General features: G+C 39.0%; 1 protein-coding gene across 1 annotated transcript; it reads right to left on the bottom strand.

Annotated features, from left to right (window-relative positions):
* Positions 1-2,547: 2,547 nt before the first annotated feature.
* On the bottom strand, positions 2,548-13,828 carry LOC308687497 (uncharacterized protein). The gene is made up of 4 exons (XM_081360071.1): positions 13,785-13,828; positions 13,117-13,284; positions 12,506-12,911; positions 2,548-5,159 (listed from the first exon to the last, which is right to left on the bottom strand). Exons 1-4 carry the CDS (start codon positions 13,785-13,787, stop codon positions 3,832-3,834), a joined length of 1,905 nt encoding a protein of 634 aa, XP_081216197.1. The 5' UTR covers positions 13,788-13,828; the 3' UTR covers positions 2,548-3,831.
* Between the last annotated feature and the right edge of the window lie 976 nt (positions 13,829-14,804).

Below are 14,804 nucleotides of genomic sequence, written 5' to 3'. Positions count from 1 at the left end.
GGTTGTGACAGGTGTGTGTGTGTGTGTGAGGGGGGGGGGGTGCTAATACAATGCTATATCAGATATATGTACAAAATACTGTATGTGTACAATATAATTGCAGAAAAAATAACAATGGCTAGAGATATGTTGATCCAAATTGCGATGTGTGTTATCAAACTTTTAAGGCTGTCATTTAAATAAATACAATGTCTGATTTGATATTTAATCACTGGGATATTTTACACATGTGGAGCTCACAAAATGCCATTCTAACTGTCTTAATGAATTGGCAGAGTTCGCTAATTCTGTTTCTCTAATTCTAGTATTACAATACCAATTCTGTTACTTCAGCATATCTGGTCATAAAAGAAAGAAACATACCTGCAGGAACAAAGTCATCATCATCAACATCATCATTCTGATCTTCATCCTCATCCTGGCTCTGTTGTTGCTCCTCTGCTGTGGTTTCTTCTCCTCGTCTCTCTATCAGGTTCCTGCAGTCCTCCAGTCTGACGGAGCACATCTTCATCTGCTGTTCTCCAGCGTTACAGTCAGAGGTTTGATCAGCGGATCCATGATCCTGAGCGTCAGTATAACACAGTAAAGTGAGGCTGAGCTCTGAGTCCTGTGTGTCTCTGGATCTCCAGACTGAATCCTGAGCTTCTGTCCCATCACTCACACACACTGAAACCTTCTCCAGATCCTGACAAACACATCAAAGATCAACACAAATAAAGAACAACCTGTTGATATTAGCCTCATTACTGAGGCATAAAAAGTGAGAGGCTAACAAAGCTTTGGTTTGATTGAGCTGAAGGATGAAATGATGAGCTGCTCAAACCTCTCTGTTGGGTTTGTCTCCTCTTTTTCTCAGCTTTGCCTCCAGTGACGCCACCTCTTTCTTCAGCTGACAGATTTCAGTGATGAAATCCTCAATATCCAGCATGGACAGATCCGTTCCTACTGATTTACAGCAGATCACATCCATCTGCGCTCTCATGGTCAACATCTGAAGACAAACATCATCATTATTTCATGAGGAATTTGCAATGAACTGACACTGATTTAAACTCAAAATAGCCTTGAAAATTACCCACTGTGTTGGTATTAGTAACTGTTTACTACAAATATCATAGTTAAAACATGGTTACTTGTAGAAAAAACATGACATGAAAATCAGTGGTTTTACCGGCAGACTAAATACCGTCACAGCGCCTCCTACAGTACGAGCGATGGAGTAAAAGAGAGACTTCACCAACCCTAATTTCTCTGATTAAAAATACAGTTGTATTTCAGTGGCGTTATTAATAGACGAATATACTAACATATGTTTATTGTTAGTCTTATATGTTTATATGTTTTATTTATATGTTAGCCTTATAAATAAAACTCAGCCTTTCTGTGGAAAATAAGCACATGCAGTAAAGGAAGGTTTATGTAAAAACATTATATAAAAAAAAATATTTTGAAGACTGGGGTAACGGCCAATCAAAAGCTGCTTTGACTCACTGAAAAAAATTTGAATTTAGATTTAATAGAAAACAGTAATTTCAAATTATAATATTTCACAATATTACTGTTTTTGCTGTTTACTGTACCCCCTCCAGCAGAACACAGACCAGAAGAAATGAAGGCCAGTCACAAATACACTAACGATACAAGGCTCAATGCAAATGGTTGAAGTGTCCCTTTAATACAAATATGTTTAAAACATAGTAAAACATGAGGACATTTGTTATGGTTACTGTAGCAAAACCATGGTTATTTTTCATAAGCTAAGTGGGCAAGAAGAAGCTTAATTTAAGTTCATTAAAAATACAGACAAATAACAAGCAATCAGCTAAAATGCATAAATAATGTAAAACAGATTAAACTCACCGTCTGAATGCTCCAGTCTTTCTTTCTTCTGTGGTTTTACGGACGAGAGCGATGGAGTTGGAAGATAAGGGGGAGATCCGACTGGATAGAAGATACGAATACTATCATATTTTTACCTAATAATTAGATAAAAACATCGATAAACGAATGTTATTCAGTCAGTGGTAAATAAAAATGACGCTAATATTTGAATTACGCGAGTTCGCGGCTTTCTGTGGAAGACAGGAGAAAGCGCGCGCAGATCAGCAGAGGCGCACTGTAAATTAGGCTACATGTTCCAGACGCTCTCGGTTTGAAATAAATGCTGTTCTTCACTTTCTGTTGATCTGTGAATCCTGAAAAAACAATGTATGTCAGATTCCACACTTCATTAAGCAGCACAAGTATTTTCAACTGTGATAAACAGCAAATTCTTGAACAGCAAATCAGCATCTATTTCTGAAGGTTCCTGTGACACTGAAGCCTGGAGTAAAAGCCAATAAAATGGAGATTTGACTGAAAATACATTTGAACATTCAAATAGAAAACAGTGATTTTTGAATTGGAATAATATTTCAGTATTATTATTTTTGGTGTTTATTACTGCACCCCCTCCAGCAGAACACAGGAAAGAAGAAATGTAGGCCAGTCACAAACTCACACACTCCCCGAGACAAACAGAGAGAAACACAATAAACTTGCATTTTTAATTGCATTACACTGCTTTATTGTAAACTGAGATATTACTTTGGTCACTTTCACTGGTAAATACAGGTTTGACTCCCGTTGCACATTAATACAGACAGTATTTGAGGCGCTACTGTAAGTTGATTTGTGAACGAGACATTTCAAGATTCACACCTGTAAGTAGATGCAGTTGTTAATCCCAAAAACTAACAGTGTGACCTTATAACATGTTACTGTACCTGTAGTGTATTATTTCATTTCCATGTCTGGATCATTTCAGCAAGTGACTAAGACTCATTTCATACCGTCATGTTTTTCAGTATTAAATAACTGCTAAAAGAATTAGGCCTCGTCATACTGTTTGTGTGATTTAATTCCCCCATAAACACACTTCACTTCAACAGCAGACACTGATCTGCACATTACAATGAATTAAAAGTTGTCATAAAGAAACAGATTTTCATCCAGAGGATTCATTTCTACACAGTTAATAATGTTCGAGAACAGGGGCGTCCAATCCTGCTCCAGGAGGGCCAACATCCCGCACAGTTTAGCTCCAACACACTCGCCTGGAAGTTTCTAGTGAGTCTGAAGACATTTGCTGTGTTCAAAATCACCCCCTATACCCTCATTCACTATTCCCTACTTTAGTCCACTAATATAGTTCATTTGAAGGAGTGAATGAAAACGAGTGTGTGATTTCAGACACTGAGTGCACTGGAAGGGCTGCCGCTTTTGCATAGTTTGAGCTGTTTAATAATCATTTGAAACTGAACAAACTGGCAGCTCCAGGAGTAAGAAGAAAAGATTTATCTTGAACTCTGTCATGGAAATTACGTATAAACCTTATTTAAACAATTTAATAATTAAGTAAAAAGCTATTTATACCTGTATGATATTCTGCTGTAGCCACATTGGACCAGCGGTTTGGAAAATAAATGGATGGATGATTGAGCTGCGGGCGCCATCTTCTGGATAGATGCAGGAATTTATCCAGCACAATCCTCACAGTGCATTATGGATATTCTCAAGCCATTGATTGTGCATTGGTTGTAAACCTGTTGTAGGAGACTCCACAACAACATTAGGAAACTTTAAAATAGCATAATAGGAGCATTTTAATGCGCTGTCCAGTAAAACACCCAGATTTTTCACATATGGCCTAATATAAGGTGCTAAGACAGAGATATTTAAGTTTGGTCTCCTTTGGACATTCTAGTTTTAGGTATTTTGCAACCATAACGTCCCTGTAACACTGTAAGGTGGGTTTTTTTGACACAACCTAAAAATAATGACATGATGAAGCTATGATGATTCTGGAGCGGCGTGGTTCTTCTGGTGAGTCTGAAAACCCCATTTAAAAGCGAATCTCTCGCCGCAGATGGAGCAGCGGTAAGGTTTCTCTCCTGTATGTATTCGCTTGTGGACCTTCATGGCACTTGATTGAGCAAAAGTCTTGTCACAATGTGAACATTTAAAAGGTTTTTCTCCTGTATGAGTCCTCTGGTGTATTTGTAAGCTACTTGAATTAGTAAAACTCTTCCCACAATCACCACAGTGATATGGTTTCTCTCCCGTGTGAACTCTCAGATGAACTTTGAAATAAAATGGACTAGCAAAGCTCTTCCCGCAGTAGGAGCACAGGTACGGTTTCTCTCCGGTGTGAGTCCTCTCATGGGATTTCCAGTGACTCGAACTATAGAAACGTTTCTCACAGTGTGAACACTGATATGGTCTGTTATCGGAGTGTGTTTTTTGGTGTAACTTCAGAGAACTAGAGTTTGTAAAGGTTTTCTCAGATTCACTGCACTGATACGGCCTTTCACTGGTGTGTGTGAGTAGATGTTTCCTCAGACTGGTTCCGCATTTGAAGCTCTTCTCACAGAGGGGACACTTGTATGGACTCTCATTGGTGTGTATGAGTAGATGGTTGTTCAGATGGGATCCCTGGTTAAAGCTCTTCTCGCAGAGGGGGCACTGATATGGCCTCTCATTGCTATGTGTGCGTTGATGGCTCTTCAAATTGGATCTCTGGTTGAAACTCTTCTCACAGAGGGGACACTTGTATGGCCTCTCATTGCTATGTGTGCGTTGATGGCTCTTCAAATGGGATCTCTGGTTGAAACTCTTCTCGCAGTGAGGACACTTGTACGGCCTCTCATTGCTATGTGTGAGTTGATGGCTCTTCAAATTGGATCTCTGGTTGAAGCTCTTCTCGCAGTGAGGACATTTGTACGGCTTTTCACCAGTGTGGATTCTCTTATGCATTGTAAGATGTTGTTTGGTGCGGAAATACTTGTCGCACTCGCTGCAGTGTAAAGTCTTTTCGCTGTGTGTCTTTATATGAGCTCTCATATTATGAGGAGTGGTGAAAAAATCCTTCCCGCACTGTTCGCAGCGAAACTCCTTCTTCTCGCTGTGCTCTTTTGAATGAAGTCTCTTCTCTTTTGAGGTAGAAAAGCTGATGTCACATCTCTTACAGGTGAAGTCTTTCAGTTCTTTGCGTTTTCTCTCACTTTTTGCTAAATGACCCTGTTTGCTGAATGTTTTTCCACAGGAGAAACTCTTCACTGTCTGTCGCTCTTTGGATGTAGAGGCAGTTTCTCCATCAGAAGATGAACCAGCGATGTCTTCTGAAAGGAGCAAAATGGGCATTAAATATAGAACTTTTATACTAAAGCTGAATGATCAGTCAAAATAAAATTGTGTTGGATCTGAGAGTAGATCGGACAGAGATGATTTGTTCAAACAGAACAATCTAGGACCATAAATGAAGTGGGCAGCATCCAGTCTAAGCTAACTAACAAACTCCGCCACTGTAAACAACAAACCCTTGTAAGATTCCACTTAAAGGTGCAGTCTGTAAGAATGACAACTAGTGGTCGAAAAAAGGTACTGCTTTCCAATTCTAAATATCGGAGATCGTCGTTTCTCCCACCACCTGCTATTCAGACTCGACGACGTTCACACGAGGTGCCAGTTTGAGCACACGCAACAGGAACGAGCGCAATGGACAATGCCTGGAAACGCACATTTCAAAGTAAAATAACTGGCTGTAGAAGTGTTTTTCAGAGAAATGATTATGTGAACTTGGTATGTTTCCTCAATATATGCAAACATATTATGGCATTTTTATGCTTTAGTAGAGTGAAAAAGTTACATACAGCACCTTAAAGATGTCAACTTTGGGCAGTTTGTAAAAGATAGATTGGTTTGGAGAGGGCACAGCTTGAGCCCCACGAGGAAAATACCAAGGGTTGTTTGACCACCCAAGACACCTTTGGGCCTTATCATACCCTTCATACCCTTATATACCCTTAATAATCCTTATCATGGATTGCTCCTGTCTGTCTGTCTACCTTGCTGCTGAGTGGTTTGCATCTGTATGCTCCGTATAGCTTTCTGTTTTGAATCTTTATTTACTATCATTCCTTTGTTGTTTATATTGCTAAATATAACTTACTCATCCCCACGCATTAATCTGACATTGCTACCTTCAATCTAAATCGTTATCGCTAGCACAACACGCTAGTAATTTGCTAGCCTGTTAACGTGCCATCCGTGCCTGCCGTCTTTATTTTTTCTCTCACGCCTTTTACGAGTCCATCAAACAACTGTGGTGAGTAGGATCAGTCAACAAACACGGTGAGTCATGTCTTCTCTTATTGTCACTTGCACTTCGTATCACATGTATAGTATTAGCCTTCTCTGTCAGCACAGAGGGCTTTTCATGTGATAAATGCAGGGAAGTAGTCAGGCGGAGAAGATTTCAGAACTAGAGACACGCATCCAAATTGAATTGAGGATAGTAAGAGTGCAAGGGCTTTAGATACTGCTTTGGATGTGACTAGCTTAGTGAACTCTGTACATTGTTCGGTTCCGGCTACAGAGCCCATGGAGCAGGGCAACTGGCTGACCGTGAGACGCTGTAGTCGCAGGACAAAACACCGCTCTTCCGTTCCGACTACCATAACAAATAGATTCTCCCCACTCAGTGAAACACCCACTGTTGAATCCTGTTGAATGTGCCCTAGTTATTGGTGATTCTGTTACACAGATTGTGAAAATAGAGACACCAGCCACCATAGTCACATGTTTGTTGGGAGCCAGAGCACCTGACATCAAAGCAAATTTAAAAGTGCTGGCTAATGCTAATCGTAACTTCAACTTTGCCAGTCGGAGATCACTAAAATTAACGTTAAAGAGGTGTGTGAACTCGCAAGTACGATGTCAGGCACTGTAATTTGCTCTGGCCCCATTGCTGTTCGCAGGAGTGATGAGATGCTTAGTAGATTCTCCTCACTCAATGGCTGACTGTCTAAGTGGTGTCCGCAGAATAATATAGAATTCATAGACAATTGGAAAAGTGTTTGGGGCAGACCTGACCTGTTGAAAAGAGATGGTATTCATCCCTCCTGGGATGGTGCTGCTCGTCTCTCTTGTAATATGGCACAGTCTTAGAGCTCAAACATGAATTGAGGCCCAGGTCAGGAAGCAGACAGACTGGCTAATCCGACCGTCTGCTAGCTGTCTCACGTCACTGAGGTCCCATCATATAGAGACTCTTTCACCTAGATACCATCATATGAGACTCAGAGACTGTGTCTGTTCCCCGAATTAGGAAATACAAAAAACTCCCAAACCCATTTAAGGGTAATAATTTAATTGATGTTCAACAAGTAAAAAAACAGATATAATACAGATGAACAAATGATAAAGCTTGGGTTGCTGAATATTCAATCCCTTACTTCAAAACCACTTAATGTTAATGAAATGATTACAGATTATAACCTAGATGTGCTGTGTTTGACAGAAACCTGGCTAAAACCAAACGATTACATTACTTTAAATGAGTCCACCCCCCCAATATTACTGTTATAAACATGAACCTCGTCTGAAAGGCAAAGGGGGAGGTGTTGCTGTAATTTATAACCCTGGTAATCCAGAGTTCTCACAAGTTGAATTTGCTCAGCGAGTTACTCTGGTGTCGAGTAATGATGCTCATTAAATATGCCCCTCTATCTGAGCTGCACCAATCACATCGGGATATCTGATATACGCGGGCCAGAGGTGAGATGACGACAGTGCTGCGACGTCGAAGTCATTAGTAAACATTGCAAGATGGCTATGGATGAATACCAGTTGTTTGAAACGGCTTTGGCCGCTACAATGAAAGATTTAGACATTTTCTCTAAAAGAGGAACAGAAGACGGCGCTCGAATCGTTCCTTTGCAAGAAGGCCGTTTTTGCTGTTTTGCCGACCGGATACAGTAAGAGTATAATCTACCAGTTAGCTCCACTGGTAGCTAAGCGATAACATGTAATTGGTCTTAGTGTTATCCAATTGCGTGCAGTGAGATTTTCAAATGCATGCTTGGTGCCACCCCTCGAGCTGGCCGATTTTCATTAGTCAACGCCAGACATTAATCTTTTAGATTTAGGTCTGGATTTCCAGGCTAGTAATTTATAGTAATATCTTCAGAATTACTAAGTCTAGTTTCAAATATAATTCTTTTGAAGTGTTGGTGCTTAATGTAACACTATCTAGTGCAAATGATTAATCACGTTTGAGATTTGTGCTGGCTACTGTATACAGGCCACCAGGGCACCATACAGACTTTATCAAAGAATTTGCGGACTTTCTATCAGAGTTAGTACTGACTGCAGATAAATTCCTAATTGTTGGTGATTTTAATATATATCTAGATAACGAAAAAGATGCATTGGGATTGGCATTTAAAGACATTCTGAACTCTGTTGAAGTTAGACAACATGTGTCAGGACAAACTCATTTTCGTAATCATACTCTAGATCTAATATTATCACACGGAATCAGTGTTGATGCCGTTGAAATTCTGCAGCAGAGCGATGACATCTCAGATCATTATCTAGTCTCGTGTAAACTTCATTTAGCCAAGGCTGCAAAGCCGACTCTGTGTTACAAATATGTTAGACCTATCACTTCTGCCACTAAAGATTGCTTTATTAATAACCTTCCTGATCAGTTTCATCATCTCAGGATCCCAGATAGCCTAGAAGAACTCGATATTGCGACACTTTTAACGCTCTCTTTTCCAGCACTTTAGACACAGTTGCTCCGTTGCGCTTAAAGAAGATTAAAGGAAATGATCCAATGCCGTGGTACAACGAACACACTCGGGCCCTTAAGAGAGCAGCCAGAAAAATGGAGCGCAACTGGAAGAAAACCAAACTAGAGGTATTTCACATTTCATGGAAAGAGAGCTCGATTGCATACAGAGAGGCCTTAAAAGCTGCTAGATCTGCTTATTTTTCAAACTTATTAGAAGAAAATAAACATAATCCTAGGTATTTATTTGAAACAGTGGCTAAACTAATGCAAAATAAAGCTTCAAACACAAACGTTTCCAAGCAGCACAGCAGTAATGACTTTATGAACTTCTTTACTAACAAGATTGATAATATCAGGGAGAAAATGATAACTATGCAACCGTCGACTACAGTATCGCATCAGACAGTGCTTGTAGTCTCCTTGAGGAAAAATTGTATTCATTCATTGCTATAGGGGAGGAAGAATTTACTAAACTCGTTAAACCGACAACATGTATTTTAGACCCTATACCGACTAAGCTATGGAAAGAGATGCTTCCAGAGGTCACAGATCCTCTTCTTAATATCATTAATTCATCTTTGTCATTAGGATACGTACCAAAAACTTTAAGCTGGCTATGATGATTAAACCAGTTCTTAAAAAAACATTGATCCTACAGAATTAGTCAATTACAGGCCTATCTCGAATCTACTTTTTCTGTCAAAGATATTAGAAAAAGCAGTATCTTCACAACTATGTTCCTTTTTTAGCAAGAAATGATATCTGTGAGGATTTCCAGTCAGGATTTAGACCGTACCATAGTACCGAGACAGCTCTCGTTAGAGTCACAAATGATTTGCTCTTATCATCTGATCGTGGTTGTATGTCTCTCGATTAGTGTTACTCGATCTTAGTGCTGCATTTGAAACTATTGACCAAAACATTCATTCATTCACATTAGTGGAATTGCACTAACATGGTTTAAATCATACTTATCAGACCGTTATCAGTTTGTAGCAGTAAATGATGAGATGTCTTATCGATCACAAGTTCAGTATGGCGTACCACAAGGCTCAGTACTAGGACCGCTGCTGTTCACTCTGTACATGCTACCATTAGGAGATATCATTAGGAAGCATGGCATTAGTTTTCACTGTTATGCCGATGATACTCAGCTCTATATCTCTTCAAGCCGCGACAAAAATGACCAATTCACAAAATTAATGGAATGCATAGCTGATATAAAAAAACTGGATGACTAGTTATTTCCTACTACTTAACTATGAAAAAACAGAGATTTTAACTATTGGACAAAAAAGTTCCTCATGTAATAACCTAGAATAACCTTGTCCTGCACGCTTAATAAATAAATTACAGCTGGTCCAAAACGCAGCAGCTAGAGTTGAGCGAGCTCTTAACACATTATAGTCCTTCACGTTGCGATCTTAAAATTCCGGCTATCAATATCAATATCAAATATCAAAATCGACTGCTGGCGGTAGATCCTTCTCCTATTTAGCACCAAAACTCTGGAACAGTCTTCCTACCATTGTCTGGGAAGCAGACACACTCTGTCAGTTCAAATCTAGACTAAATATACACATATCTTTGGCCTAGCATACACATAACACATTGTACACTTCTATACTTCAATGTTAGGCTGCATAGTTTAGGTCAGCCGGATTCGGGAACACTTCCCATAAATCCTGATGAACGTCTAAAGATGGCATCTACGCAGATATTAGTCTTTCGGTTTATCCCGAAGTTTACCGCAGTCCGCTGGATCCAGGCTGTATCCAGATCTGATGAAGGATCTACGCCTGGACACGACGACAACGCAGTCCTGAAGTCAACGCTGTAAAAAAGTGTAAAACGCTGTCGTTTTATCTGTACAGAGTCCCCACGTAGCTACGCGGACGCGCTAACTAAAGTCGGTGTTTGTGCAGAGGTTTGCGCAGAGATAATTGATAATCTTTTGCACCTTGGAACCTATTTCCGGGAGTGCGATCTCGAGCCACCAGGCACTGTTTTGTGCGAATGGGCGGCCGCAGCGCATTGAGGGTTTTCTGATAGAACGGTGTCGTGTTAGCGGCCCCGACGTTAATAACTAATGAGCTTCGCAACGGAAGTGAATCAATCAATTAAAACTAACTTTAGCAGGACAATAACTTTATCCTAGAGCTGCTGTAAAGCCAAAACAATCTCTGTTATTGTAATTTCCTACTATCACTGTAAAGCTGCTTTGAAAAAATCATATTGTTAAAAGTGCTATATAAATGAAGGTGACTTGACTTGAGGCCACAGTGACACCTTGTGGTGGACCAAACGATATGTACAGGGAAAAAATTACTAATACAATGCTATATCAGATATAGGGGTGTAACGATACATCGATATGGATCGATGCATCGATATAACGTCTAACGATACGATGCATCGATTCCACACTTAAAATATCGATATACACCTTTATTTTAACACTCTCCACATTCTCACGTAACATCCTTCTGCCAAAGCGCACATTTTCGTTTACTCACCAACCGCCTGCCGGTGTGTAACGTTAATCTCCTCATCTGAAAAAGACGCCTGACAAGACTGACTAAACCCTAAACAAGTTTTTTTTCACAAAAGCCGGTATTGTCCGCTGTCAAGGCATCGCAAGTTCAGGTTTTACAGCAGAAACAGACAAGCAGTCGTCGCACCCTTGTTGGTGAACACAACACGATAAATCCGTTTTAGCGACTCAGCGCGCAGTATTCAGGTGAGGTCATTTTGAAAAGACGCGCTAGCTAAGAGGAGTTTCGTCAAACTGTCGAAGCTGACTAAAAGTGATCGAGGATGGATAATTTCAATGAACTCGTGATATCTTCAGGGCGTAAAAGGAAAATAAAAGATGAAACATTTTCACGGAACCTTACTAAAGCAGCTCGTTTAGTGGTGAGGGAAAAGCTCTCTGTATTGCGTGTACGTTATCACAACAACAAAGTTTGTCTATGTCTATGTCAGCTGAGGAGATTAACGTTATGAAGATTAACCGAGTGTTGTATTATTTATCATAGCAATTACTTGGTTTTGTTTGACTCAGAAAGATGAAATGTGAATGTGTCTGCTCTGCAAAAAAAATAAAATAAATAACATATTAAAGCAATTATCTTTAATTTTGTAATTTACCTGTATTTTTTAAGTTATTATTATTATTATTATTATTATTAATAATCAAAACAACCCAGCTGCAGTTTGATTGATATTACTTGGAATGCACAATAATAATAAAAAAACATGATTTATGAAAATGAACAAGAACGGAGTACTTGCAAATGACCACTTCTGTTATAAATGTCCCAATTGGGAGAGGGTGTGCAATTTTCAAAGAGTTTAATTAAACATTCATGTTATATATTTTGGTTGCATTTGTGAGTTAATAAAAATGTAACTAGTTGTATGAACAAATATCGATTAATCGATCGATATAGCCCTGAATCGAATCGAATCGTATCGTGGAATTTTTTGAAGTATCGGAAAATATCGTATCGCTGGCTAAGAGAATCGATATCGTATCGTATCGTGATTAACTGTCCGATTTACACCCCTAATCAGATATATGTACAATATACTGTATGTGTACAATGTAATTGCAGAAAAAAATAACAATGCCCAGAGATAAGTTGATCCAAATTGTGATGTGTGTTATCAAACTTTTAACTTAAGGCTGTCATTTAAATAAATACAATGTTTGATTTGATATTTTATCACTGGGATATTTTACACAGCTGCAGCTCACAAAATGCCATTCTAACTGTCTTAATGAATTGGCAGAGTTCGCTACAAATGCTGCTCCACATGAATTTCTACAATTTAATACTAATTCTGTTACTTCAGCATATCTGGTCATAAAAGAAAGAAACATACCTGCAGGAACAAAGTCATCATCATCAACATCATCATTCTGATCTTCATCCTCATCCTGTTCATCATCATCATCATCAACATAATTTCCTTCATCATCATCCTCCTCATTATTCTGATCTTCCTCCTCCTCCTCCTCCTCACGGCTCTGTTGTTGTTCCTCTGCTGTGGTTTCTTCTCCTCGTCTCTCTATCAGGTTCCTGCAGTCCTCCAGTCTGACGGAGCACATCTTCATCTGCTGTTCTCCAGCGTTACAGTCAGAGGTTTGATCAGCGGATCCATGATCCTGAGCGTCAGTATAACAGAGTAAAGTGAGGCTGAGCTCTGAGTCCTGTGTGTCTCTGGATCTCCAGACTGAATCCTGAGCTTCTGTCCCATCAGTCACACACACTGAAACCTTCTCCAGATCCTGACAAACACATCATAGATCAACACAAATAAACAACAGCCAGTTGATATTAGCCTCATTACTCAGCAGTTATCTCTAGTGGTTATATTGGTGATTTGTTAGCATATTTTGCTTCTGGCTTAACTTGAGATGTGCATAAGAAGTGAGACGCTAACAAAGCTTTGGTTTGATTGAGCTGAAGGATGAAATGATGAGCTGCTCAAACCTCTCTGTTGGGTTTGTCTCCTCTTTCTCTCAGCTTTGCCTCCAGTGACGCCACCTCTTTCTTCAGCTGACAGATTTCAGTGATGAAATCCTCAATATCCAGCATGGACAGATCCGTTCCTACTGATTTACAGCAGATCACATCCATCTGCGCTCTCATGGTCAACATCTGAAGACAAACATCATCATCATTTCATGAGGAATTTGCAATGAACTGACACTGATTTAAACTCAAAATAGCCCATTTCAGAGAATATTAATTTCAGATTTAAGTGTTTAGGAGCATTTATGTTTAGTTTCAGTATTGAGCCAGCACTGTGCAGGGATATTATCAAATAGGAGCCTATATGACACTATTACATGTATTACTCATTTAGTAATATAATAAACATGATATTGTCAGATTTCTACTCATTTCACCCAAAATCGTGAATCTAGCATTGAAAATTACCCACTGTATTGCTGGAATAGTAACTGTTTACTACAAATATCATGGTTAAAACATTACTGTAGAAAAAACATGACGTCATTTTTACTGTAGCAAAACCATAGCTATTTTTCATAAGCTAAGTAGGCGTGGAAAAGCTAAATTTTAAAGTTAATTAAAAACTAGATACATAAAAATAACAAGCCAACAGCTAAAATGCTTATACAACAGATTAAACTCACCATCTGAGAGCTCCAGTCTTTCTTTCTTCAGTGGTTTTACCAGTAGACTAAATACCGTCACAGCGCCTCCTACAGTACGAGCGATGGAGTAAAAGAGTAGAGACTTCACCAACCCTAATTTCTCTGATTAAAAATACAGTTGTATTTCAGTGGCGTTACTAATAGACGAATATACTAAAATGTTTTATTGTTAGTCTTATATGTTTATATGTTTTATTTATATGTTAGTCACTCAGCCTTTCTGTGGAAAACAAGCACATGCAGTAAAGGAAGGTTTATGTAAAAACATTATACAAAAAAAATATTTTTGAAGACTGGGGTAACGGCCAATCAAAAGCTGCTTTGACTCACTGAAAAAAATTTGAATTTAGATTTAATAGAAAACAGTAATTTCAAATGATAATATTTCACAATATTACTGTTTTTGCTGTTTATTACTGTACCCCCTCCAGCAGAACACAGACCAGAAGAAATGAAGGCCAGTCACAAATACACTAAAAATATTAAAGCTGCAAGCAGCGATGAAAGGGCCCTCGCACCCATGCCATCAACACTCGGTGGCTTTAGGAAGACAGAGCATGGTTGGGAAATGTACATTTAAGGAGGTATATATAGTAAGAGTATGTCAAAGTCAGTTACAAAATGTTTTGTATAATGGTGATAATAGCATGCTTCATGACTCAGCTAAGTGTTGCTAGCATGTTTAGTCTGTTTCTAGCATGCTTAGTACACAATTATTATGTGGTTAGTACTGCATTACTGTGTTAACCATGTCAGTTTCTGTTGCCAGTAGGTTGCGTTATGACTATAACTGAATATGAGCATGGATGTGTGTTCAGGACAGAACTCTTATCAAACGTGTGAAGTTTGGTGCAAATTGGACATTGCCTTCTTGAGTAACAACAAAGTCATGTTTCATTGAATTAGCATTCTTTAGCACGTACCTAAGCATTGTTAGCATGTTTTAACATGTTTCTAGCATGTTTAGAACTCAATGGCATTTTTAACATGTTGCTAGAA

This window comes from Scardinius erythrophthalmus, assembly GCF_964197995.2.
Source record: "Scardinius erythrophthalmus genome assembly, chromosome: 3".
NCBI lineage: Eukaryota > Metazoa > Chordata > Actinopteri > Cypriniformes > Leuciscidae > Scardinius > Scardinius erythrophthalmus.
The sequence above is the reverse complement of the archived record's forward strand: the minus strand, read 5'-3'. Positions and strand labels throughout refer to the sequence as shown.